Here is a 25391-nt window from a genome sequence, read left to right as displayed (position 1 = left end):
AACAAGGGAAGCTGAAAAAGTAAAATGGATTCATTCATTCAGTAAGTGTGGCTTGAGCACCTATGTGCTTGGCAGTGTTTGGGGCATTAGGGGTATAGCAGTGAATAAAACAGATAAGTCCCTTTTCCTATAGAACTTGGGACTTAGGAAAGGGGACACACACATCATGAATAAGTAGGCAAATAAATGCAGAAGATAATTTCAGATAGTGATGTGTGCTCAAGGCAAAGAAAATGCAGTAATGTGATAGAGGGAGGCATGGAGAGGATAGAGGGGGGGATATGCTACTTCAGGTAAGGTCAGATAGAAAGATGGAAACATGATTCCTCATCCATAGGAATTTTGCAAGTGTTGTTGCTTCTGGAGTATTCTCCCTCAATCCCATCACCATCCTGTTTTAAAATATAGGTTTTATTATTATTCAGGTATGGTGAAACTAGTGTCTTGTGGAGTCTGCTCCTTTCTTCTGAGTCCTGGTGCACACAAGGTTTTGATTGTGCCCTCCAAGAGTCTGTTTCCCCAGTCCTGTGTAAGTTCTGAGGGCTCTCTGCCCCTGCAACAGGCCACTGCTAATCCATACCCCCTCAGGAGATACTCAGACACAGTTCTGGCTCAGTCTCTGTGGGGTCTCTGGGTCCTGGTGCACACAAGGTTTGTTAGAGCCCTTCAAGCATCTCTGGCAGGTATGGGGTTTGATTCTAAAGGTGATTTTGCCCCTCCTACTGTCTTGCTGGGGCTTCTCCTTTGCCCTTGGACGTGGGGTATCCTTTTTTGGTGGGATCCAACATTCTTCTGTCAACAGTTGTTCAGCAGTGAGTTGTAATTTTGGAGTTCTCGCAGGAGAAGATGAGTGCACGTCCTTCTACTCCACCATCTTGTAGTCAACAAACTTTACCCAGACTTGCCCGTGAGTGTCTAAGAGTCTCTGATGGAGGTGTGGGTCAGCGGTGGCCTTCTGCAGCGTCTGGGGCACTGAGTGCATGGGACCTTTTGAAGGAGGTCACCATTATCTTCATTACCTCCACCATAGTTTGGCCTCAGGTCAAACAACAGGGAGCCCTGCCCATCAACAGAAAATTGGATTAAAGATTTACTGAGCATGGCCCCGCCCATCAGAACAAGTCCCAGTTTCCCCCTCAGTAAGTCTCTCCCATCAGGAAGCTTCCATAAGCCTCTTATCCTTTTCCATCAGCAGACAGAATGAAAATCACAGAAAACTAACCAAACTGATCACACGGACCATAGCCTTGTCTAACTCAATGATATTATGAGCCATGCTGTGTAGGGCCACCCAAGAGGATGGGTCATGGTGGAGAGTTCTGACAAAACATGGTCCACTGGAGAAGGGAATGGCAAACCACTTCAGTATTCTTGCCTTAAGAACCCCATGAACAGTATGAAAAGGCGAAAAGATAGGACACTGAAAGATGAACTCCCCAGGTCAGTAGGTGCCCAATATGCTACTGGAGATCAGTGGAGAAATAACTTCAGAAAGAATGCAGAGAAAGAGCCAAAAAAATACCACCAGGTTGTGGATGTGACTGGTGGTGGAAGCAAGGTCTGATGCTGTAAAGAGCAATACTGCATAGGAACCTGGAATGTTAGGTCCATGAATCAAGGCAAATTGGAAGTGGTCAAACAGGAGATGGCAAGAGTGAATATCGACATTTTAGGAATCAGCGGACTAAAATGGACTGGAATGGGTGAATTTAACTCAGATGACCGTTATATCTACTCAGATGACCATTATATCTACTACTGTGGGCAAGAATCCCTTAGAAGAAATGGAGTAGCCATCATAGTCAACAGAAAAGTGTGGAATGCAGTACTTGGATGTAATCTCAAAAACAACAGAATGATCTCTCTTTGTTTCCAAGGCAAACCATTCAATATCATCCAAGTCTATGCCCTGACCAGTAATGCTGAAGAAGCTGAAGTTGAATGGTTCTATGAAGACCTACAAGACCTTCTAGAACTAACACCCAAAAAAGATGTCCTTTTCGTTATAGGGGACTTGAAAGCAAAAGTAGGAAGTCAAGAGGTACCTGGAGTAACAGGCAAATTTGGCCTTGGAATACAGAATGAAGTAGGTCAAAGGCTAACAGAGTTTTGCCAAGAGAACGCACGGGTCATAGCAAGCACCCTCTTCCAACAACACAAGACTCTACACATGGACATCACCAGATGGCCAACACGGAAATCAGATTGATTATATTCTTTGCAGCCAAAGATGGAGAAGCTCTATACAGTCAGCAAAACAAGACTGGAAACTGACTGTGGCTCAGATCATGAACTCCTTATTGCAAAATTCAGACTTAAATTGAAGGAAATAGGGAAAACCACTAGACTATTCAGGTATGACCTAAATCAGATCCCTTATGATTATGCAGTGGAAGTGACGAGTAGATTCAAGGCATTAGATCTGATAGAGTGCCTAAAGAACTATGGACAGAGGTTGATGACATTGTACAGGAGGCAGTGATCAAGACCATCCCCAAGAAAAAGAAATGCAAAAAGGGAAAATGGTTGTCTGAGGAGGCCTTAAAAATAGCTGTGAAAAGAAGAGAAATGAAAGGCAAGGAGAAAAGGAAAGATATACCCAGTTGAATGGAGAGTTCCAAAGAATAGCAAGGAGAAATAAGAAAGCCTTCCTCAGTGATCAGTGCAAAGAAATAGAGGAAAACAATAGAATGGGAAAGACTAGAGATCTCTTCCAGAAAATTAGAGATACCAAGGGAACATTTCATGCAAAGATGGACACAATAAAGGACAGAAATGGTATGGACCTAACAGAAGCAGAAGATATTAGGAAGAGGTGGCAAGAACACACAGAAGAACTATACAAAAAAGATCTTCATGACCCAGGTAATCATGATGGTGTGATCATTCACCTAGAGCCGGACATCCTGGAATGCGTAGTCAAGTGGGCCTTAGGAAACATCCCTACGAACAAAGCTAGTAACAAAGGTAATGGAATTCCTAACAAAGGTAATGGAATTCTGGTTGAGCTATTTCGAATCCTAAAAGATGATGCTGTGAAAGTGCTTCACTCAATATGGCAGCAAATTTGGAAAACTCAGCAGTGGCCACAGGACTGGAAAAGGTCAGTTTTCATTCCAATCCCAAAGAAAGGCAATGCCAAAGAATGTTCAAACTACCGCATAATTGCACTCATCTCATATGCTAGCAAAGTAATGCTCAAAATTATCTAAGCCAGGCTTCAACAATACATGAACTGTGAATTTTCTGATGGTTCATGCTGGATTTAGAAAAGGCAGAGGAACCAGAGATCATACTGCCAACATCTGTTGGATCACTGGAAAAGCAAGAGAGTTCCAGAAAAAAAATCTACGTCTGTTTTATTGACTATGCCAAAGCCTTTGACTGTGAGGATCACCACAAACTGTGAAAATTCTTAAAGAGATGGAAAAACCAGACCACCTGACCTGCCTCCTGAAAAATCTGTATGCAGGTCAAGAAGCAACAGTTGAACTGGACATGGAACAACAGACTGGTTCCAAGTTGGGAAAGGAGTATGTCAAGGCTGTATATTGTCACCCTGCTTATTTAACTTATATGCAGAGTACATCATGAGAAACGCTGGGCTGGATGAAGCACAAGCTGGAATCAAGATCACTGGGAGAAAATATCAGTAACCTCAGATATGCAGATGATACCACCTTATGTCAGAAAGTGAAGAACTAAAGAGCCTTTTGATGAAAGTGAAAGAGGAGAGTGAAAAAGTTGGCTTAAAACTCAATATTCAGAAAACTAGGATCATGGCATCCGGTCTAATCACTTCATGGCAAATGGGGAAACAATTGAAACAGTTAGAGACTTTATTTTTTGGGGCTCCAAAATCACTGCGGATGGTGACTGCAGCCATGAAATTAAGATGCTTGCTCCTTGGAAGAAAAGTTATGACCAACCTAGACAGCATATTAAAAAGCAGAGACTTTACTTTGCCAACAAAGGTCCATCTAGTCAAAGCTATGGTTTTTCCAGTAGTCATGTATGGTTGTGAGAGTTGGACTGTAAAGAAAGGTGAGCACCAAAGAATCGATACTTTTGAACTGTGGTGTTGGAGAAGACTCCTGAGAGTCCCTTGGTCTTCAAGGAGTTCCAGCTAGTCTGTCCTAAGGGAAATCAGTCTTGAATATTCATTGGAAGGACTGATGCTGCAGCTGAAGCTCCAATTACTTTGGCCACCTGATGCGGAGAACTGACTCATTGGGAAAGACCCTGATGCTGGGAACGATTGAAAGCAGGAGGCGAAGGGGACAACAGAGGATGAGATGGTTGGATGGCATCACTGACTCAATGGACACGAGTTTGAGCAAGCTCCAGGGGTTGGTGATGGACAGGGAAGCCTGGTGTGCTGCAGTCCATGGGTTCTCAAAGAGTCGGACACAACTGAGGAATTGAACTGAGCTGATGGTAAAACCAACAAATCAGGAGACCACTGCCATTGAAACGATACTTTGTTACTTACATTTCCCAAGATGGCAGCATGGCAAAGCCCGTGGGGCCACAGGGGTAAGTGTCAGGGTTGAACAGGAGGTGGAAGGAGTGAAGGGAAATAGTGGGCAAGGGCATTTGTTGTGGCTTCCTCAGGAAAGACAAGGCTGATAAGCAGGCTTATCCAGTCTAAGGTATATAGGCCATCTCTAGGTGTCTGCTACTTAGCCCTAGGTTCATTGAGCGTGTGCGTGGTCAGTCACTTCAGTAGTGTCCAACTCTTTGGACCTCATGGACTGTAACTCACCAGGCTACATAGGAAATCCATAGGATTTCCCAGGCGAAAATACTGTAGTGGGGGCCAATTCCTCCTCCAGGGGATCTTCGCAACCCATGGATCAAACCTGCATCTCCTGTGGATCCTGCATTGGCAGGTGGGTTCTTTATCATTTGAGACACCTGGGAATGTAGAGGAATATTGACACCTGGAGTGTAGGAATCTGCTAGAGGAGGTGGGTGGCAGTTTGGGCTCTTGATTGGTTACTCTGCATATAAAAGGTGCATCCTTCTAAAAATTGGCTATCCCAAGGGAGAGGTGGTCTCTTCCCCAATCAGTGAGGCCCCTGATGCCAAAGCATCAAGATACAGAAAACAAGAAAATATAGTTAATATGCACCCCACCCCACACTTTGCCAAGTTAATCTGCCCTTCTTCAGTTATCAGCTGCATGTTGGCTTCTCTGGGACACCATTAGTATCTTTCCACTCCAGGTCAGATCTATCCACTGGGCATTTATAGCTCTCTGTTCTACCCTTTGTAACCTGTACCTCAGTGATAATTTTCCATTCATTTTCAACACTTTTTATTAATGGCTTACTCTTCCAATAGACTATACATCTTATGAAGCCTGAGAACTGCCTATTTTTCTTCGTTTCTGTTTTATTTATGCCTGGTGTGGTTCTGGCACATGATGTGAATGTATAGGTCATTGAAATGGTGGAAGCCAAGCGAAGGTGTGTAGGACTGTTACACTACAGGGTAAGCAGGTCAGCAGGTTATGGAAGGCTATGCATTGCAACTGAGTTTGGACTTCTCTCCATTAAGCAAATGGATACCTATTGATGGGTTTTAAACGGATGATCAATATGGTTAGAGTCTTGTAAAAATAGAGGATTGAGAGTCTGATACTGGGAGCAGGAAATTGCAATTCAGGACCCTGTTGTAGGAAGTCTGGATAGGAGATAATGAACAGAACAAGAAATGCTAAGGAGGAAGAGCAAACAGAACTTGGTGACCAACTGGCTATGAGGGAGGAATATGGCCCACCTTTGGGGACCCTGCTGTGGGGACAGAATGTGCTCATTCTCCAAGAAGGGGGATATAGGAGAAGATACAAGTTTGCAAAATATAAGTTCAGCGTTGGTATGTTGAGTTCAGTATGGCTGTGGAATAGCCAAGAGAAGATGTCCTGTTATAGGCAGTTGGGAAAATGAATTCAGAGCTTAGGAGAGAGGTTTGCGCTAATAATATAGAAGTGGGAGGCCTTAACATGTAAGCAATTTATGACTCAATTGTATGGTTTTTACTTGGCTTGCCTCCTTTTCCCTGACTTACTGGTGCAGCTTATTTAAGACTTTGATACATGAAGGGACCACATTCTTCACTTTGCCCTCCTTGCATCAGTGATGAATCAGGGTTTATGGATGCCAAACAACAGTGCTCAAATGTACTTAATGGTTCCTTGCCTGCCAAATCTACTGTCTGCTTTCTGTGGACCAAGCTGTGTGGTAAGTGCTTTTCTGTCATCTCTATAACAACATGAACTGGGTGGACTCTCCGTTTTGTAAATGAGGAATAACAGAGGTTCAGTGACTGATCCAAGGTCATAGCCAACAATAATAATTAACATGCTGGATTTGAACCAGGTCTACCTGATTCTGTGGGCTTTGCTCTTCTCCACCAACCTGGATTGCCTCTGAGTGCCTGTGGCTGTTGATGGTTTGTTCTGCTCCTGAATACAATTGTTCTTTCTCTTTCTTATATATATAAAAGAGTTCTTTCAAAAAAAAGTCTAGAAATATGTACAGAAACATTAATAGTGATTATCTCTGCATGGTGAAATAGAAATGATTTTTGTTTTCTTTTCCATACTTTGTACTTCCTGAGTTTTATGCAATGAACAAATATATTACTGTTTATAACCAGACACATAATGGCACTATTTCCATAACAGTGATGATTTTTTTTTTCCATGCAGAGAATTATAGATGAACATTCAATGCAGTTTAACCATTGCTTCCCACCTCCCCCATCACATTAATGGGAATCCTTAAAAGCAGCATTATTTTTTGCTTGCACATGGTCTTAGCCAATAGAACAACAAGCGATGATTTTGCTCAAGACTCACATGAGCACATGGCCCCAGTAGGAGGGATGTATACTGTGGTATCAAGACCTCAGTGAAGGTTTTGTTTTTTCCTCTCAGTTCCCCACTTTACACAGTGTGACTACCGAGGTGCTAAGTATGCATAGCAAGGGGAACCAGAAGCTTTGACAGAGAGAGCACTGGCGATTTGGGGAAACTATGCTTTTAAGCCGCAGAGAGGAGAAATGAAAAGGTAAAGTCAGGGAGCACTTTTAACTGTTGTTTCTCTTGTGCACCAGTATATGTCAGCTGAGTTTGCCTTTGCTCTTCACTCACGCATTGACACGTCCATTTAGCCTTCGTTCTCCACTAATATCAAATGCTCTGTTAGATTGGATTTAGGAGTGATAAAAAATTATACCCTTAGGAAACAAAAATATTTCAGGACTGTGGAAGTAGGAATTAAATGATTACATTCAAAAGGAACACAGCAGAAGAGAAACACACTTTTTAAAATCTCATATTAATTCTCTGGTCTGCTGCAATTTTGAACTGGACTGACTTCTAATCTGAAGAAACCCAGTATCTCTATACAAAGATACTTAAAAAAGAATATTTGATTACTACTGCATAATCCAGCCCCAAACTCATGGTCATGCATACCTTTTTGGCAGAATGAGTGGGAAAAAAAAAAACCACCATCCCTGTGCTGTGCGCGTTCACCTTTAACTTTGCCGAGCTTGGTTGTTTCTGCCTCTGCGCATGCTCGTGTTTCTGCACGGTGCCGCCGGCCAATGCCCCACTGAATTGAGGCAAGGTTTAGGCGTGTGCCCGGGGTGCCTAAACCTGTGCCCGTGGAGGGCGCTGACACCCCACGCTTCTGAGCGGCTGCAGAGTGACTTAGTAGTAGAAGCCAAGTCGCTCAGTCGTGTCCGACTCTTTGCAACCCCATGGGCTCTAATAGTCCATGGAATTCTCCAGGGCAGAATACTGGAGTGGGTAGCCTCTCCCTTCTCCTTGGGATCTTCCCAACCCAGGGATCCAACGCAGGCCTCCCGCATTACAGGCAGATTCTTTAGCAGCTGAGCTGCCAGGGAAGGCTGCAGAGTGACTTACCTGGAAGCTAAAATCGAATCCAGGGCCCAGAAGCTGTTAAACTTGCTTCCTAGATGTACTGACTAGAAATAACTTACTCATTCCAAGAAGATGGTCCTAAAGTTGGCTGTAGAAGCTCCACGTGCAAGGGTTACATATTCTTTCCTTCCATAGTAGAATTTACCAATCTGAAAAGGTAAGATTTGGAGAATGAGTTTAAACAGTACTTTAAAAAAATCGGTGCTGGAGGCAGAATCTGCAGTATTCCTTTGATAAAGTCTGCTGAATGGAAAGCCAACATATTTTAATTGAGTGGCTGTGAGTGGACCCTTAGATATTTTGAGTTGTAATGAATTTTAGTGGTTAACTGTGGTAAACTTCATTTCAAAGACAAGTTATTTATTCTTTTTCAATTGTGTTGGCAAATAGAGCTATCAAGAGCCAGAATCTTATGTCTGATTACTGAAGTCATGTAGCTTGACTCCTGTTAGGAATGTAATTAAAGTGTCATCTCCCACCAAAAGAAATAGAATCTAAAGAAAAAGAATCAGGTGGCTGTGATGATGATGCAACTGTTACTCTGAGACCTGTTTTTACATCTTCATTATACTTTTCATTATTTAGAAAAACATTGTACAGTAGAAACATAATGGAAGTCGTATATATTAATTTAAAATTTTCTAGTAGCTGCCTTAAAAGTAAAAAAAAACAGGTGAAATTAGTGATAATATATTTAATCTATATCCAGAGTAATACCATTTCAACATATAATCAATATAAAAATTATTAATGAGATATTTTACATTCTATTTTTCTTACTCTTTGCTTTCATATATATTTAACATTATGCATGCATGCATGCTCAGTCACTCAATCATGTCAGACTCTCTGTGACCCCATGGAGTGTAACCTGCCAGGCTTCTCTGTCCATGGGATTCTCAGGCAAGTAATACTGGAGTGGGTTGCCATTTCCTCCTCCAGGGGATCTTCCCCACCCAGGGATCGAACCCACGTGTCCTGCATTGGCAGGTGAATTCTTTACCACTGTGCCACCTGGGAAGCCTATATTTAACACTTAGAGCACATCTCAAATCACACTGGCTACATTTCAGATGCTGAATAGGTACATGTGGCTGGCTAGTAGGCTACCATGTGGAAGAGTGCCCGTTTAGCACATATTCCTTTAAACCTTAAACTGTGATGGAAACAGATATATTAGAATATGTAGGTCTTAGAAAGAGTTCTTAATACTTTTTAGATAACTAAAAACAGGGCTAAGTATGTTGAAAATAAATCAGTCAATGGACTAAAATAGCCATCTGATGGTGTTCTGCATTCCTTAAGTTACTGGGAAATATTGTAATAATAATTGCAAGTTGAAAATGAAGACAACTAGGACAGAGCCTACTCTCAGTCTACTTGAAATAGGTAAGTTTTCCATCAACAAATCTGCATGCCAACTATGGTTCTTGCAGAGGTACAAGGCAGAGATTTCACAGATGTCCTGGCTTCTGGTGGCATTATTTTATAGCTTGGTTATGAGTTTGAGAACTTGTAGAGACAGGCAAAATCCCACCCCACCCCCTCACAACACAGTATTGCAACAGAAACTCTGAAAAGATTGCCATTGACTGTCTGCAGTTGATAAAAGCAAAGAACAGTTATAAATCGTTCATCTCAGGTGCATTCAATATAGAATTACTCAGGACAGGAATCTTTTCTGTGATATTTCCTCATTCCCTGAGACTTTACATGTAAAAATCATTGTTTTAATTCATTGTCAGTTGTTTTTAACTCTGTGTTTAATTTGAGGTTTTGGAAAAAGTGTAGGGCTCCCACACTACCTGCCCTCATTTTCTCTTTAGTGGAAAAAATGTATCACCTGAGAGCTATAAAATGAAAAAAATTATTTTCATTGGGAAAATGTTCCTAAAAGGTTGCAAAGTAACATTTTTGCCAGTGAAACCAGAAACCCCTTTCAGCCCCTTTATTAAGACGTCTTTAAGTACATGGGTTTTAAGAGGGACAAAATAAGGGGGAAAAATGTTAAATTCTAGAATACTAGTTCTCTTCCCAGAGCCTTGTAATGAGGATTTTGTTGTTTTGTATAGTTCCCTTTCTCCCACTCCTGTCATGCAAACTTTGGGGAGTCTGAATTTCTTGCTTATTCTTTCTTGGATTGATTTCTAAGAGATCTTTTTCCATTTTTATTTTTATTTTTTTGACACCCAGGAATTAAATAGCTTTAATTACTTGGATCTGTACAGACTTGCTGACCTCTTTAACCTCACTTTGTTGGAGAAGGCAGTGATCGATTTCTTAGTGAAACACCTCTCTGAGCTCCTGAAGAGTCGGCCGGAGGACATTCTAACGCTGCCTTATTGTCTGCTTCAGGAGGTACTGAAGAGCGACCGCCTGACCTCCTTGAGCGAAGAGCAGATCTGGCAGGTAAGGGCACTCTGCATGGGTCCTCCTTCGGCGCGAAGTCATGGAATGATTAAAAGTTAAAGGACTGAGGAACAATGACAACTATTTTGTCTGGTTTGCTCCACATTGGAGTTGAAGTTTTAGAAGTCATGTCCTTGATGGGCAAGTAATTGGAGAACACCAGCCCTTGAGGCTTGATCCTGCTCAGCTTAACTGAGGGAATCACAGGTAAGATTCCTCAGACCCTCACCATGGCTTTCCAGAACCTAAGGGGGTTATATCAGAAAGAGTCAAGGGTTTATATTCTCTTGCCAAACATAGTTACTGAAGCTGAATATGAGAAGGATAGATTGTAAAGCGATATTTATGCCTATTTAAGACCAATGGAATCAGAATAAATTCTGGGCTTTCTGGTAAACAGTTCAGAAAGAGGCTTTTGTTACAGTAGAGAGCAGCTGGGACCTTAAATGAGATGAAGCTCTTTCTGTTTCGCTTTGGGAAAATCTCTTTCCTTCCTTCATTCTGTGCTCATTGCTGTTTTCCTATGCCCTGCCTTTTTACCTGACATAGCATTCCTTTCAGATACCTTTTGTTTAGGGGGCAGAGGATGTTTTGTGTTTTCAAGTTGATTATTCAGTTGAAATCCATTGTGCTCATCTCCAGTGACTATACTTGAACAATCCACACAGTGTCTTTGGAAAACTGTCACCACACAGTCACCACAGTCTGACTGTTTTCCAAAGACAGAGTCCATCTTTCCCCGCTTCTCCTTATACTTTCCATCTTCCTCTCTGAAGCAGTGGCTAGCCATCTTGTTACTTCTTGGATTCCGTACCTTCAAGATTTCATGGTCATTTGAAAAATATTTATATACAAAATACAAGTAAAAATATGAAGTCTTCTATTAGCAGATGAGGCACCTTGTATCTTATCAAAGACATTCAGAGAATACTTTAATTCTGGCTGAAATGGAGTCATAGGTAGTTGTGAATTATCCAATGTCTGATTCTCTGGTGGTGGTGATTTAATTGCAAAGTTGTGTCCAACTCTTTGTGACCCCATGGACTATAGCCCGCCAGGCTCCTCTGTCCATGGGGATTCTCCAGGCAAGAATACTTGGGGTGAGTTGCCATTTCCTTCTCCAGGGGATCTTCCTGACTCAGGGATCGAACCCAGGTCTCCTGAATTGGCAGGCAGATTCTTTACCACTGAGCCATCTGGGAAGCCCACATCTGATTCTACTGATGGCTTATTCTCCTGATGCCTTTCTCCCTAATTTCTTTGTTTATCTTACTTTAATCAGCAACTTTCCTCTTCACCATTGCTTCCACCAGTGAGGATAAGACCTGCAGTGTACTGAGGGCCTTCCAGGACCCAGGCTCTTTCCAAACTTACTAAATTATCATCACAACAAGCCCGAAGAATGGCTGTTATCATTCCATCCTCTGGACAAACAAAATGAGGCTTCAGTGTCTTGCCTCAGGGTTACAAAGCAGATCCAGGCTTCAAATCCATGTTTGCTGACACCTGCCCTCATCTTTCAAGTATTCCATGCTGTCTTGACAAGAAAATATAAGTGGAAAAAACAAGCCACAAATTATTTTCTGCTTCTTAGGTATATCTCATAATGTTCGTTCAGGCAGAGGTCAGAAGTGTTGGTGAGGATGAGTTTGGGGTATGAATTTTAATTATCTGTGGAAAGCACAAATCATCAGAATTACTCTGGTTAATTCAAAGTGAGGAATTGTCATATTTTTCTTGACTTCCCAAAGGGAAAAAGACTTAGAATGAATTCTGCATTTGATTATTTCTAACCAAATTGAGATGTGAGCCAACCATCCCTGTGGCCTCTGTCTCTTTTTGTGGCATGGTTGAAAGCACTGCCAGGTATCAACATGGTAATGTACAGATGTGCGAGTGTCCAAAAATTTCACGCTATTCACATAGGAGTTCCTGTAATTGCCTCTCTAAAGGTTACTAATATTATAATGTAGAATCTCAAAAGCTGCTTTCTGCTGCAGGCAATATTTTCTTAGACTTGGTCCTAAAGAAAGAATTAAAAGACTCACAGAAATATTATCAATTTAGGCATTCAACGGGCAATGAGAAACTATTTTTGCATTATCTTTGTAAATAAGTAGTTCCCTCGTACTCAACTCAATAGAGAAAAATCAGATCAGTCCAGTTATATCACCTCAAGTATAGTTAAATTCATCATTTTTGCTGAGGTTATACTGGTAATGCAGTATACCAGGGAAGAATCTGATATTCAGCCCAGGGTGAAGATTGGGTATGCCGGAGGATTAGTGTCAGGGTGACTTTATGGAAGTGAAACTTGATGGACAGGTTGGAGACAGATCTACAGAATCTCATTAAATTGCTGAATTGTTCATTACAGAACGTTCTCACTGTAATAAAGTGCTCATTGACTTTGACAAATCCCTATCCTGTGTCTGAAAGAAGAACAGTGAATCTAGGGGTGTTGGGGAGGAAACAGAAAATTGGCACAAAGTAGGACAAGTAATAGAAAAGCGGATGGAGGGATGGTGCCATTTGATTATGTGCAACTGGTAACTTATGTGAGAGCTCAGTAAACACACACACACCCTTACACATGTGGCTCTTCCACTCGCTGATCTACTGGTAATGTAATCTGGGATATCTACTTTATTTGGCAAAAGGCCCAATTTTTATTATTCACCATACTTCACACAGTTTGTCTCTAAAGACATGTCACAAGAACTGTCACTTTATCCTAACTGAACAGACTTTTTTTTTCTTTTTCCTGCTATCCCTTATCCAGTCCCTTTCCCGCTAAAATGTGCTAAAGCCCGTGATAACCATTCTGTGCATCTGAAAACCTATGAAATCCCCTGAGATTATGCTTTTTGTCTGCTCTCTCTTCTTCCACCTGACCTTTAAAAACTTTATCTTAAGTCTTCTCTCTCACAGAGGCTTCTTCATCCCCCCTAAACAATTATTTTCTCCCTTCCATAGCCTGAAACTACTGGGCCTGTTCATTAACTTCACTTTATATTCACAGGTACTGATGAGACTTTACCACATATGCACTTTGGATATATAAAGACAGAGAAGTCCCCTCAAAAAAATCTTTTTTTTTTTTTAATTCAGTTCAATTCAGCTCAACAATTTGGTCTTAGAGTTCAAGGCCAGCAATTTCTCAGATTCCAGATTGGTTATTGGGTTCACAGAAAGAGGAGACTAAAAGGGAGCAAATCAGCAGAGGAGGAAACATGGGGCGTGAGGTCACTGGCATCCGTGACCTGGCAAATCTCCACCAGTTTTACTTTGCTTTCAGGTTTTAGCTTTGACTTAGGACTTTGTTTCAGCAGGGGCCTGTTAAATTTCTCTTGTTAGATTCAACATATAGTTTCAGATGACTGAGCCAGAGGTCCTGCTCTAAAACTTAGAGTGAAACCATGAAACAGTTCCATTCCACTCCCACTTATTGGAGGTACTGGATAATCTGTTTTTTCCTCAGGAAGGTATATTCTCTGCCTTTTTTTTTTTTTTTTAACCACAGTCTTTTCTGAGAATAAAGGGGAAGTTACTTTCTGTGACAATGTAGTTTGTAGAAAAACCTATATATTATGTAAATTCTTGTATTTGCTAGCATAGGGAGAAAGTGTGGCTGTCCACCTATCAATATTCTTTGTTGTTGTTGCGCCACATGGCATGTGGGATCCTAGTTCCCTGACCAGGTATCAAACCCAGAATCCCTGTATTTGAAGTATTGAGTCTTAACCACTGGACTGCTAGGGAAGTCCCTATCCATCTAAATGCCCCAAACCATGGAATGTAAGGCAGAGTACAAGTTAGCTAACTCCATTTCCCTCTCCTAATCCTCATGCCAATTGGGAGGGATCCTTCTGGTTTTAAACCATTACCCAGCTCTCTGGATTATTATTTAATCTCTGAAGTAGCAGAAGCAAGGATATTTAAAAATTGGTACAGTAGATTATTGAATTACAAATGACTATTTATTGTATACCTGTTATGTGCTTGGCACAGTTTTAGAAGTTAGATCCTGGGGTAAAAAGCTCTTTAAAAGTGTTCAGTTGTCGGGTTAGAGAGATTTAGCTTAGCTTTATTTCTGAACATGGAAAAGTTTTGTTTACCTTTAATTCTTATTTTATTAACTATTTCCTACTTTCAGTGAAAAGCACTTATTATTTAATAAGTGTTAATTATATATCAGTGGTTTTCATCCTTTACTAACCTTGGCTTGAGGGCTCCTCCTCATATTTTGAGCCTAACTTTGCCTGGACTTCAGTAGATAAAAAGAGCAGACAATTCAGTGGTCACATCACTGATGTCAGAAAAGACCAGACCTTGGCAGGGAAAGTCTTTTTTATCCCAGTAGTTTGGCAAAGAGCAACCATGTCATGTGGTTTGGGGCTGGGGGGATTGGAGTGGGTAATCATGTTTACATTTGTCTTTGATTCTTCGTCCCCAGAGCCACAGGCTGTACCTGTAGACTTTGTGTTGAATGCTACCTTCTTGTTCTCTTACACTCTATAAATAATGAATTAAAAACAATAATGTATAGTTTTCATATTAAAATGTATTGAATGGATAATAAGGCATCCTACTATTCCTATAAAAGGCTGGATTTATTCTAAGAAAATTGGTATATTAAATGAGTTTCACCTTTTAAAACAGCATTTTTTTCTTGTGTTTTAGTTGGAAATTTGCCTCTGTAAGTCATACTGTTAGTAACACGTTCACTTTATATCTCTAGAGATGTAAGTCACATATTGTTTAGAGTAGTCAACAACCTCTGATGCAGTGATTTTTTTGACAGGCCCCTCCTGGGCTTTTATCTACTCCACAAACTACCCACCTTAGGTTTGATTTAATCATTTCCGTCAAAAGGAGTCCCAGAAAGTGAACCCAAACAAAAAGCTACTATCCCTTTATAGATGGAAAATAGAGGACACTAGCGATGTGCTCAGCGTTCGACTTTTATCTCTAAGATGATAAACTGTCCCAGATGCACCTCTGGCCAGGGAGAAGGGAGGACTTCAAACAGTCCTATGTGTCCAACAATACCATCGTAACACTTCGCGTCTGAATACCACATCCCGGTTTCCAGAACGCGTCTGCGTTTTGCATTGCTTTGTGCTCCTGTGGTGCAAATGGGGAAACTGGAGTAACGGAGCTAGAAATCAAATCCACGTCTTCTAATTCTTGGGCTTTTCCCACTTTGGCCCATAGCTGCCAAGTTTATAATAGAAGCGCAAAAATACTTGGGGTGTGATGGACACAGAGGTGCATCAAGTTAATCCTGTGACTTGAAAAGAAATGAGGAAGGGCTTGGCTGTTCCTGTTCCCTGGTGTGGTGCCAGCAGGTTGAAGAGGTGGTGGCCAGCTCTGCGCCTTCATGCCTGTGTTATGTGGCTAACTCTGACTCTGCTCCCTGTGCTTAATTGTGCTCCCTCACCCAGTGCCTGATTGCTTCCCAGTGGGGACTGACCTCTGCCAAACACAGTGGTGATTTCTTTGCTAATTTTGGGTGTATTGAAATGATATGGGTGGATTGGAAAATGAAATTCTTTTGCTTGGACATTTCAACATCACCCACCCTTTACCTTTTCTTCAGTGCTTTATTCATTGTTAATTCTTTTTTTAAAAAATATTTATTTATTTGGCTGTGCTGGGTTTTAGTTGTAGCATGTGGGATCTTTTTTAGTTGTGGCGTGTGGGATCTAGTTCCCTGCCTGGGAATCGAACACAGGCCCCCTGCATTGGGAACACAGTGGAGTCCTAGCCATTGGACCACGAGGGAACTCCCTCATTGTTCATTGTATGTACTCCCTTAAACAGCTTTGCAAATCTTTGTCAATCACTGCAGTAGAGTCCAGGCCTCAAGGAAATTAGACTGTGGGTGACTATTTAATCAAAAAGCTCCATAAGTAGTGTCCTCATTCTTACACTTGGTAGCTGGAAATGAAATAAAATATTGTGGCCTGAGAACTCTTATCCCTACCCCCTAATTATAGTCTTTCATTATATCCCTACCTTTCTTCAGTTTAATTTCATATATGCATGTATCATTTCTATTTTTTCAGAGAGGCCCTTTCTGGGCATCTTAACTAAATGTGTACAGTTTCTCAGTTTTCTTCCTGAAGCTTCTGGCAGTCCCTCCCAAATACCTACAATCTTTCCTACAAATGTGATGAGGGCATCTTCACTTCCTTTTTACTAGATGTTACACTGAGAATCGGAGAAGCAATGGCACCCCACTCCAGTGCTCTTGCCTGGAAAATCCCATGGATGGAGGAGCCTGGTAGGCTGCAGTCCATGGGGTCGAGAAGAGTCGGACACGACTGAGGGGCTTCACTTTCACTTTTCACTTTCACGCATTGGAGAAGGAGGTGGCAACCCACTCCAGTGTTCTCGCCTGGAGAATCCCAGGGATGGGGGAGCCTGGTGGGCTGCTGTCTATGGGGTCGCATAGAGTCGGACACGACTGAAGTGACTGAGCAGCAGCAGCAGCACACTGAGAATAAATTGTGGATCATTCACATCCCAAATAGTGCTGTGCCCGGAGGATGTTTGATCCTGGGAGTGCCCCCAGCTGGACACTGAGCGCTTCTGCTAGTTCCGGTCTTGTTGCTCAGAGGGGCCAGAGTGTGTATTCAGTCACTTGTTCTGATCTGCATTCGGCTAATTGCTTGTGAGGACTCATCCCCGAGTTGACTAGTGGCCCTGCTGTTGTTCGTCTGGACTGTGTGCCTTTGAGAGACGCACGACACATTCATTTCAGAGGGACTTTGCTCCCGCTAATCCTCAGTGCTAGAGCTGTGCATTGTCAAGAGGCCATGCAGGGCAGTGATTATCAGAAATTACAGGAGACCTAACTTGTATTCATGTGCTGCTGTTCCCATGAGTTAATAGTTTCTTTTTCCTTCCTTTTATTTTGTTTTAAATGAGCACAACAGAACAACAAGGTGATTTATGAGATATGACATATTTATGTTCTCTGCTTCTAATTTTCATTGTGATTCATGTTGTTTCCAGACTGATATTTTTGTTGTTGCTGCTGTGAGAAGGAAAAAGATGACTGGAGAATATTACTTATGCATTGGTAGCCTGCAGTCATATTGCTGCTACCTGGGTTATCAGGGATTTAAAAATAAAACCCAAACTATATGCTAAACATGAGGTAGAAACCTCGAGGCCAGGCATAGAAGTTCATCAATAATAATAACACCAATAATAATTTTTACAATCCTTAGCTTTATACTTCTTAAGCACTTTTACACACATCATTTCATTCAAGTCTCCCATCAGCCTTGTTAAGGTTGATAAGGCAACTATCATCCAAACTTTAACAGGTGAGGAAATGAAAACTCACAGAGGACAGGTGGTTGACTCCCTTCACAGTATGGATTCAATATAGATCTCACTGTGTTCTCTTCAAATACTCCAAATCACTAAGAAAACAGAAACTCAGCGTACCTGATACAGCTTCTCAAAAGTCAAACCGACTATACTGCTCTATAATGCGTGAGCCAGCAGTCTACATTTCCTAATAAATTACCAGTTTTCATTTTCACCTGTTGTGCTGCTTTGTGGGAAGTTGCAAAAATGACTCTTAACAAAAGTCATACAAAAAAGTGTCGCTGAAGGTCTTTCTTTTATCAGAGCCTGGAAAATTGAGGCTCTAGATGGTTTGATGAGAAGGAGTGAATGGAGCACTCTGGCAGAGGTAGGGAACCACCTTCCATTCCTTGGAGGTACAAAGTGATTCAGTGCAAAGCAGGAAGAGACAGCCCATAATGGAGGATCACTTAAAATCTGATCAAGAGATTTCGATCAGTGTGAAAAAGAACTTAGAACATGGTTATTTCTGTTGCACGGAGAAGGCAATGGCAACCCACTCCAGTATTCTTGCCTGGAGAATCCCAGGGACGGCGGAGCCTGGTGGGCTGCCGTCTATGGGGTCCCACAGAGTCGGACACGACTGAAGCGACTTAGCAGCAGCAGCATTTCTGTTGCAGCCCTGCAGGCTGAGTGATGGAAAGTCTTCAGACTGTTGTGAGAGTGAGGATGAATCAGATGGAAGTTATTAATCCTGATACCTTCATTTTATACCTGAATATTAAAATTGAGAAGTTTATGTAGTAGAAAATGACATCTAGGTAATGGCCTAGATATGGGACTTAAGAGAAAGGGAGAAAAATATTAATTTATTAACACTGATAAATGTTAAGTGTCTTTCCGGTAGAAATGAGCTTGTACCCCATGCCCTGCATTGCCAGACTATTTCTATAGGAATCCTTACCAGGCCAGTTGGGTGCCTGTTGGCCGTGGTATTTGCGCCAACTGGCCATATCAGACCATGGAGATTGCCTGTTCTGCGTATTCTAGAGGAGAGGCTCTCAACTTAGCCATGGAGTGAGCCTCTGGGTTTGTTTATACTCCAAAGAGATGTCTGGGGAACCTTTGGCATCTATTTTTAAATGCCGACACCCTTTCACTCTGCTTCACTCACCCCTGCCTCCAGGCCTGGCTACAAGTAAAACTAAAGAACAACATCTCTCAACTTACCTGGAGGGAAAAGGTGGCCATTCTAAGATAGTAATCATGGGCAGTATTCAGAAATATGAATAGTTGAGGTTCTCCTCTTTAACAGGACCACCTCTTTGTTACTTGGGGTGCCACATTGGAGGAATGAAAACAGATTTCAGTATTCCAGTAGACAAAACATAACCAGAAAGAAAAATTCTCTTAGGTAAAAAAATCTTTGATGAGTTCTAAAGATAAATAGCACAGGCTTTTGCATTGTTCCTCTTTGTCTATAGGAAGTCCGTTTCAGTAAGTGGTCCAGATACTACTTATGTTTCAAGAACAGAAGCTAAAAAGAGCTGGGCCAGCTGGAGGCTGAATGCACTTATCTTCTTTGTGTGTGTTCTTGTTGATGAGAAATGCCCACACACCAGCTCCTCTGGCCACACAAGGAAGTCAGGTAATTGAAGTAGTGATGGATGGTGCGCTGAAGTTTAAATGTTTTAGGGGGACCCATCTTATTAACAGTTTAAAACAAGTGAGCATAATATCATTAATTTTGATTAATTCATTTGCTCTTAATATAGCTTTTAATTTGTAATTCTAGGTGAATTACAATGTAATTTGGCATTAATTATACTAAATTGACTATAAGTCAGCCAATCACAGTGGGAAATTACTCACAGCTGAAAGTAAAACTAGACCTCTCCATCCAGAAAGGACAACGCTTAGTTAAGAGGCAAATAGACTTTAGACATCCCTCTCTTTGGCTGTGGGAATGACATTGAACCTGCCGAGGGCTGTAAGCAATTTCTTATTCTGCTCACTGCTGGGACTGTATACTCTGGAGTGAAGCCCAACACAGAGAGTAAATAATAAAGTAAACAAAGGGATTGATTTGTCAGGTTGCCAGGTCTCCTGAAGAATCTTTCTGTTCTTCTCATCTCTCGTACAATTTAAGCCATGTAGAGGGGCTGTGTAGTGCTTTCAAACGATGAATTCCACACCTCTTGGATTCAAGAGGTTAGAGCAGACACTGACACGGGTCTGCCTGCTTTTCATCCTCCTGGTCTGTGAACCAGCTAAGGAAATTCTCTCTTAAATCCCATGTGCTGTCAGTGTCCCAAAGCCACTCTTTTTTTTTTAAATATTTTTATTTATCTGTTTGTTTGGCTGAGCTGGGTCTTGGTTGTGGCTGTGGGATCAAGTTCCCCAGCTAGGGATCAAACCCGGGCCCCCTGCATTGAGAGCTTGGCGTCTTAGCCCCTGGATCACTAGGGAAGTTCCCCAAAGCCACTCCTAATTGACCAATATACAAACTACCTTCTGGGCAGAAGGAAGTCTGTGCCGTAAAAACCAATGCTACTCAGGGAAAAGAAGGGAACCCTCAGGAGATGCAAAGCCTGGTCATTAATAAAGCTTGTTGGAGGCCCCTGTGCACACACCACAAGTAAGATGCCTGAGAAGGTGGTGGGAGAGCGAAGATGGTTTTGTAAAATAATTGTGCCTGAACCATTTGCCAGATATCTTTCTAGGAGAATTGTCTCCTAAAAAAAGAATGAAAACTTTGAGATGCTTTGAAGTCATATGGCAAATTTAGCAATATCCTGCTTGAGGTATATGTACATGTAAGTAGAACTATGGAAATTTTGTACATTCTTGATACTTTATGGGTCAGGTGGTGAGCACCTGACCCATAAAATGAGATCTAGCTATGAGGAGACTAAATATTGCATGGAAAATTCCAGGCTGTTTTTAATAATTCTTTTTACTTTGTCTATTATATACCCCTATTGTATCATTCCAACTCACAGTCTAGCAAATAAAATGGCCTAAGTTTTATGTAAAAGTTTTGAGTGGAGAGGTTAAAAACTATCCTGTCTCCTGTCTCTTACACACATAGGTGTCGGGTTCACACCACACACACAAACACACTTGCAGGTAGACAGACACATACATGCACATCACAGATTGCATGCATATTAATTTTTACAGCTAAAAAACTTTCCTTTGTTTTGCACTATTGACCTGAATCATAATACTTTCATGATTGGCTGGTTGATCCCAAAATTAAAGAAGAAAATAGAAGTTTGAAACTTACTTTTGCTACTCCAGGTGTATATTCTATTATCATAAATTATTTAAGAATATTAATGACTATAGTCTGTGTAGTTGCCACATGAATGCAGAAAAACTCATCTCCATTTTTCCCCAAATCTCTTTGTGCCAAATTTTGCCTGGCCTATCGCAGAAATTTTTATTCCTTTTCCTCAAATATTCTTTTTAATGTCAGCATAGGTTTGGTGGGTTCCACCTACCCCTGTGGCTCCCAGTACAGCTACGTGTTCCTAACTCAAAATCACCCTTATTTGATCTATACCCTCTGATGGATGAGCTCCTTTGAGCCCCTAATGTGGCGGTCTTCAAGAACAGTAAAGGATTTGGGGCAGAGAAACTGGTACTGAAGTAAGCAGAGCAGAGGGGTTGAGAGAAAACATTTACAAGATATTTCTGCCCTCGGTTTTATCATCTCATCATTTAGAATGCCAGTGGAATAAATGGGTCTGTTAATCAAACAGCACTGAGAGGTTAGGTCATTGGAAGCCTTTTTAGTCATTTTGTGCTTTTCAAGAGTGAATTTGTTAGAATTATGCTGAATACCCACTTAAAGCCTCAGCTGATAACCCTACCTGTGTTTTATAACTCTGCACTGTCAGAACTCATAATAAGTCAAACATTCTTTCAGTGGTGCTCATAAGGGAGGAAAAAAAAAAACCCCACAAATTTAAGAGTAATTTCAGATCGTAAATGAAAAGGAGAGGCACGACTGTTCATTTGCACCAATCATGCCTTCCTTTCATCTGCTCTGATTAGGCCTGGTGCGGTTTCATCAGACCCCTCCATCACCGAGCTGTCACTCCAGCCGTCTGTTGATTGAAAACAATCAAGGCTCTGATGGCACAATTATTCTGACCCTTTAACTAGAAGCTGCTGTGATAATGAAAGGTTGATTATGATAGTTTGTGCCTCTTTCAGTTTGCCAAGAAGGTTAATTTGGGCATCAGACGGATGTTTAATGGGCGCTTGCTGGCTACACTGAGGTAAATGAGAACGTGCAGTCTTGGATATTGCACGGATATAGTTTGGCTGTCAATCATTGTCATTTGGAGTTTGTGCCTCACACTCTGGAAATCACATTTTATTTTTTCCTTGGGATTTAATTTATTCTGTGCCCCGAGGAAGTTCTTTCACTCAGTGACCTTCACAGCAGCTTTCTCTGCCTTTTTTTTTTTCTTTTTTCAAATGGAGCTCAAAGGCACAACACATCTAGAAGAGCATTTTTCTTTCATTTTCACTTAAAAATGGAAACTTTAAAAAATCCATCCTTATCGCTGCCTTCCAATAGAGCAAATGTTCCCATCCTGGTTGTGCAGTGGGGGAGTGTAAATGACAGGGGTACTTTGGCCAGCTTGCTAATGCAGCAGCTCCCACAGTTGTTGTGCACTGCTTGTCACACCAACCAGCAAAGCTGGGAAATTCAAAATGGGCGCATATATGAACTGAAGGCTCCATTCTCCTTATGTTTCTCTCACCAGCCTGTCTCACAGCAGTCTGATGAATTCTTGTTTCCAAGGGCAGCCTCTGACTCCTTTTCCCTCCTTGGGAAGCATGAGGGGAGGGGTTGAGCTGGGGAGACAGATATTTGTCGACAGAACAACGAAGGTTATTAAAAGTTGCAAATTTCAATTTGTATCATCCCAGCACCTAATCTTGTTGCTTTTTGAAGCATAAGGTAAAAAAGATGCAGGTATCTAATAGTGCTGGTGTTTACAATGCATAGCTCATTTTAGTCCTCTTTTATGCACACCTTTTAAAACAAAAAAAAAAAAAAAAAGGAAAAGAAAAAATAAAGGAAGGCCTTCATTTCTGTCTCCAAGCTCTGCACAGTGGTCTCATAGATTAGGGACCTGAGAGCCAGAATCACTGTTCTGTGTTTTCATTTATGTTGTCTTCAGGTCCTCCCTTCCGCACTGTGAACATTCAGCAGCATATTTCTACTTAGCTGTGGGACATTTTTTCTTACATGTCAGTTGTAAAACAATTAAGTGTATAGGTGTTAAAGTGACAGCGTCATAATGATTATAATTTTACTTCAAGTGTTCTATTTTCACATTATTTCTTGCTTAAAAAAAAAAGCTATTCATTTTTGAATGGTAAAGGGAGTCATTAAGCGATAATTCAGTCTCATGTGAAGAGGCTCAAAAAAATGAATTAAGTCATTGAATTCAGTTACTGTTTTAGGCAGCCCTTATTTAAGTAACAGTGCTGTTTAAAATATTTGAAAATATATGAGAATAGGGTCATGCGTGTATGTATAGTCTAACCAGATTCTTCATTGCACTAGACCAGGAATAATTATTTTTGTTTAGCTCTCTGGATAGCATGGATAAAATCACCCTCAGGGATGCTTAGTAAAATTACTGATTAGTTATGTCTTGTTTTTATTTCAGCAGCAGAGAATAAAAAGGTAATTAGGGGAGAAAAGTCTCAGTCAAATCAGTCAAGAGAGGTTTTTTTCTTTTTTAGTATTTAAAAAATAAGATGACTTGCCACAGTGGTATCTATATTTTATTTTTAGATTCATTCTGTTTGCAAATTAATGAGACTTAAGCAAAAAAAAAAAAATGTTTTTTGAAGTATAACACTATTTCAGATCATTTTTGGTCCAAGCCTGACTGTGTTTCTACCTTCCCCCAGCCTGCTGAACCCTTTAAACTAATGTCTAAAGATAAAGAACTTTCTCTGTGTCCTTATAAGCTCCCCACCACATTCCCAGAACCGTGGTCTCACGGTGACTCCGTTCACTTGAGACTGCATCCCCTCAAGCAGTGATGTCCCCCATTACAGGGTCCCCAGAGTGTCTCACACTTCATCTCCTGGCCTCTGCTCCTAGGGCTGGGCTCACCTTACTGGCGCCACTTTCTCTTTCCTCTTCAACTCTTCTGTCTCCACCTTCGAGGTTCCCCTTGTTGTTTCAACACGTTGTTCCTCTGAATGTGGTAAAGATGTCCTGGGTCTGTGACTTCTTCATATTGCAGTCTCATAATTCCTTCAGCAAATTTTTTTTTGCTGACCAAAAAAATTTTTTTTCTCCTTCAGCAAACACTTACAGATTTCCTTCTGGACGCCTGGCCTTGGGACTGGAACACGCTCCTTCTCTCAGGATAACAGTTACTGTTAATTCCTCCTAGTGCGCTTTCCTTCACCCACTGCAGCCCCTCCCCCCTCATAGGTTTTCTGAGATCGGCAAGCCACTGGTTCTCCTGCACTGGGCCTGTCTTCCCACACACCCATTTTCCACTGTCCTTACTGTTCAGTTACTAAGTCATGTCCAACTCTTTGCGACCCCATGGACTGCAGCATGCAGGCTTCCCTGTCCTTCACTATCTCCCAGAGTTTACTCAAATTCATGTCCATTAAGTCGGTGATGATATCCAACTATATCATTCTCCGCCACCCTCTTCTCCTGCCTTCCATCTTTCCCAGCATCTGGGTCTTTTCCAATGAATCGGCCTTTGCATCAGGTGGCCAAAATATTGGAGCTTCAGCTTCAGTATCAGTCCTTCCAAAGAATATTCAGGGTTCATTTCCTTTAGGATTGACTGGTTTGATCTCCTTGTAGTTCAAGGGACTCTCAAGAGTCTTCTCCAACACCACAATTCAAAAACATCAATTCTTCAGCACTCAGTCTTCTTTATGTAACTACATCTATTCATAGTTACACCTATACGTAACTATCCATTTTCCATACATGGCTATTATATATTGGCTTTCTAAGTCACCTCCCCCACTCAAAAAAATCATAATTGGGCTGAAAAGAGTGTATCTTTTTTAACAAAAGCATCACTTTTACATTATATTCAAAGGTGCTTCAGGGTATGAATAGAGGATTCTGTGTTCCCCATTATTTATACTGTGATGAAATGAAGGTGAAAAATGCAGTGTGAAGTATCTTTTTTCACACATTAGTAGCCAGGCTGGAATTCACATGGTGAAGGTGGTTTAGTGGTCAGCATGGCATCTTATGTGTGTTCTTTGCAACCTACTGAGTGTAGGCCCTGGTACCCCAGCCCCCCAGCTCTATCCCCTGATAATAGAGGCTGGCCCCTGACTGTGTTTAGTCATGTGCTCCAGATAGTGGGTTCCCGACTCCAATCACTGTACTCTCAGCTCCAAATTAATGTTTAAAGTAACCTTTGAGGATTCTTTTCTTTTTCTTTGGAGGCTGCCAACATTAACTCTTACCTGCAGCTTAGGTACTTCCTGAACATCTAATTCATCACGGTACCCTTATTTGAGGGATTTTACCATCTCTGTTTCTATGACCTGGGGCAGCTGCTTAAGCCTTTGAGCTCCTTTTGGTCATTAAAGGTTTCATTTCAGGTGGGGAGTGTATGTGCCAGTGAACCTGTAATTGATTCATTATTATTGAATCAGTTCATAAAGAAAT

At 41.4% G+C, this 25391-nt stretch overlaps 1 protein-coding gene across 1 annotated transcript in view; it reads left to right on the top strand.

Moving 5' to 3' along the window:
- Positions 1 to 25391, top strand: part of KLHL32 (kelch like family member 32) — a 221017-nt gene that overhangs the window by 146366 nt on the left and 49260 nt on the right. The window contains 1 exon segment of the mRNA XM_059889874.1: positions 10151 to 10366. Within this exon segment, the coding sequence (XP_059745857.1) occupies positions 10151 to 10366 (216 nt within the window).

The sequence above is a fragment of the Bos taurus genome, chromosome 9 (assembly GCF_002263795.3).
Source record: "Bos taurus isolate L1 Dominette 01449 registration number 42190680 breed Hereford chromosome 9, ARS-UCD2.0, whole genome shotgun sequence".
In the NCBI taxonomy this organism is placed as follows: domain Eukaryota; kingdom Metazoa; phylum Chordata; class Mammalia; order Artiodactyla; family Bovidae; genus Bos; species Bos taurus.
Note: the sequence above shows the minus strand (reverse complement) of the source record. Positions and strands in the feature narration are given on the sequence as shown.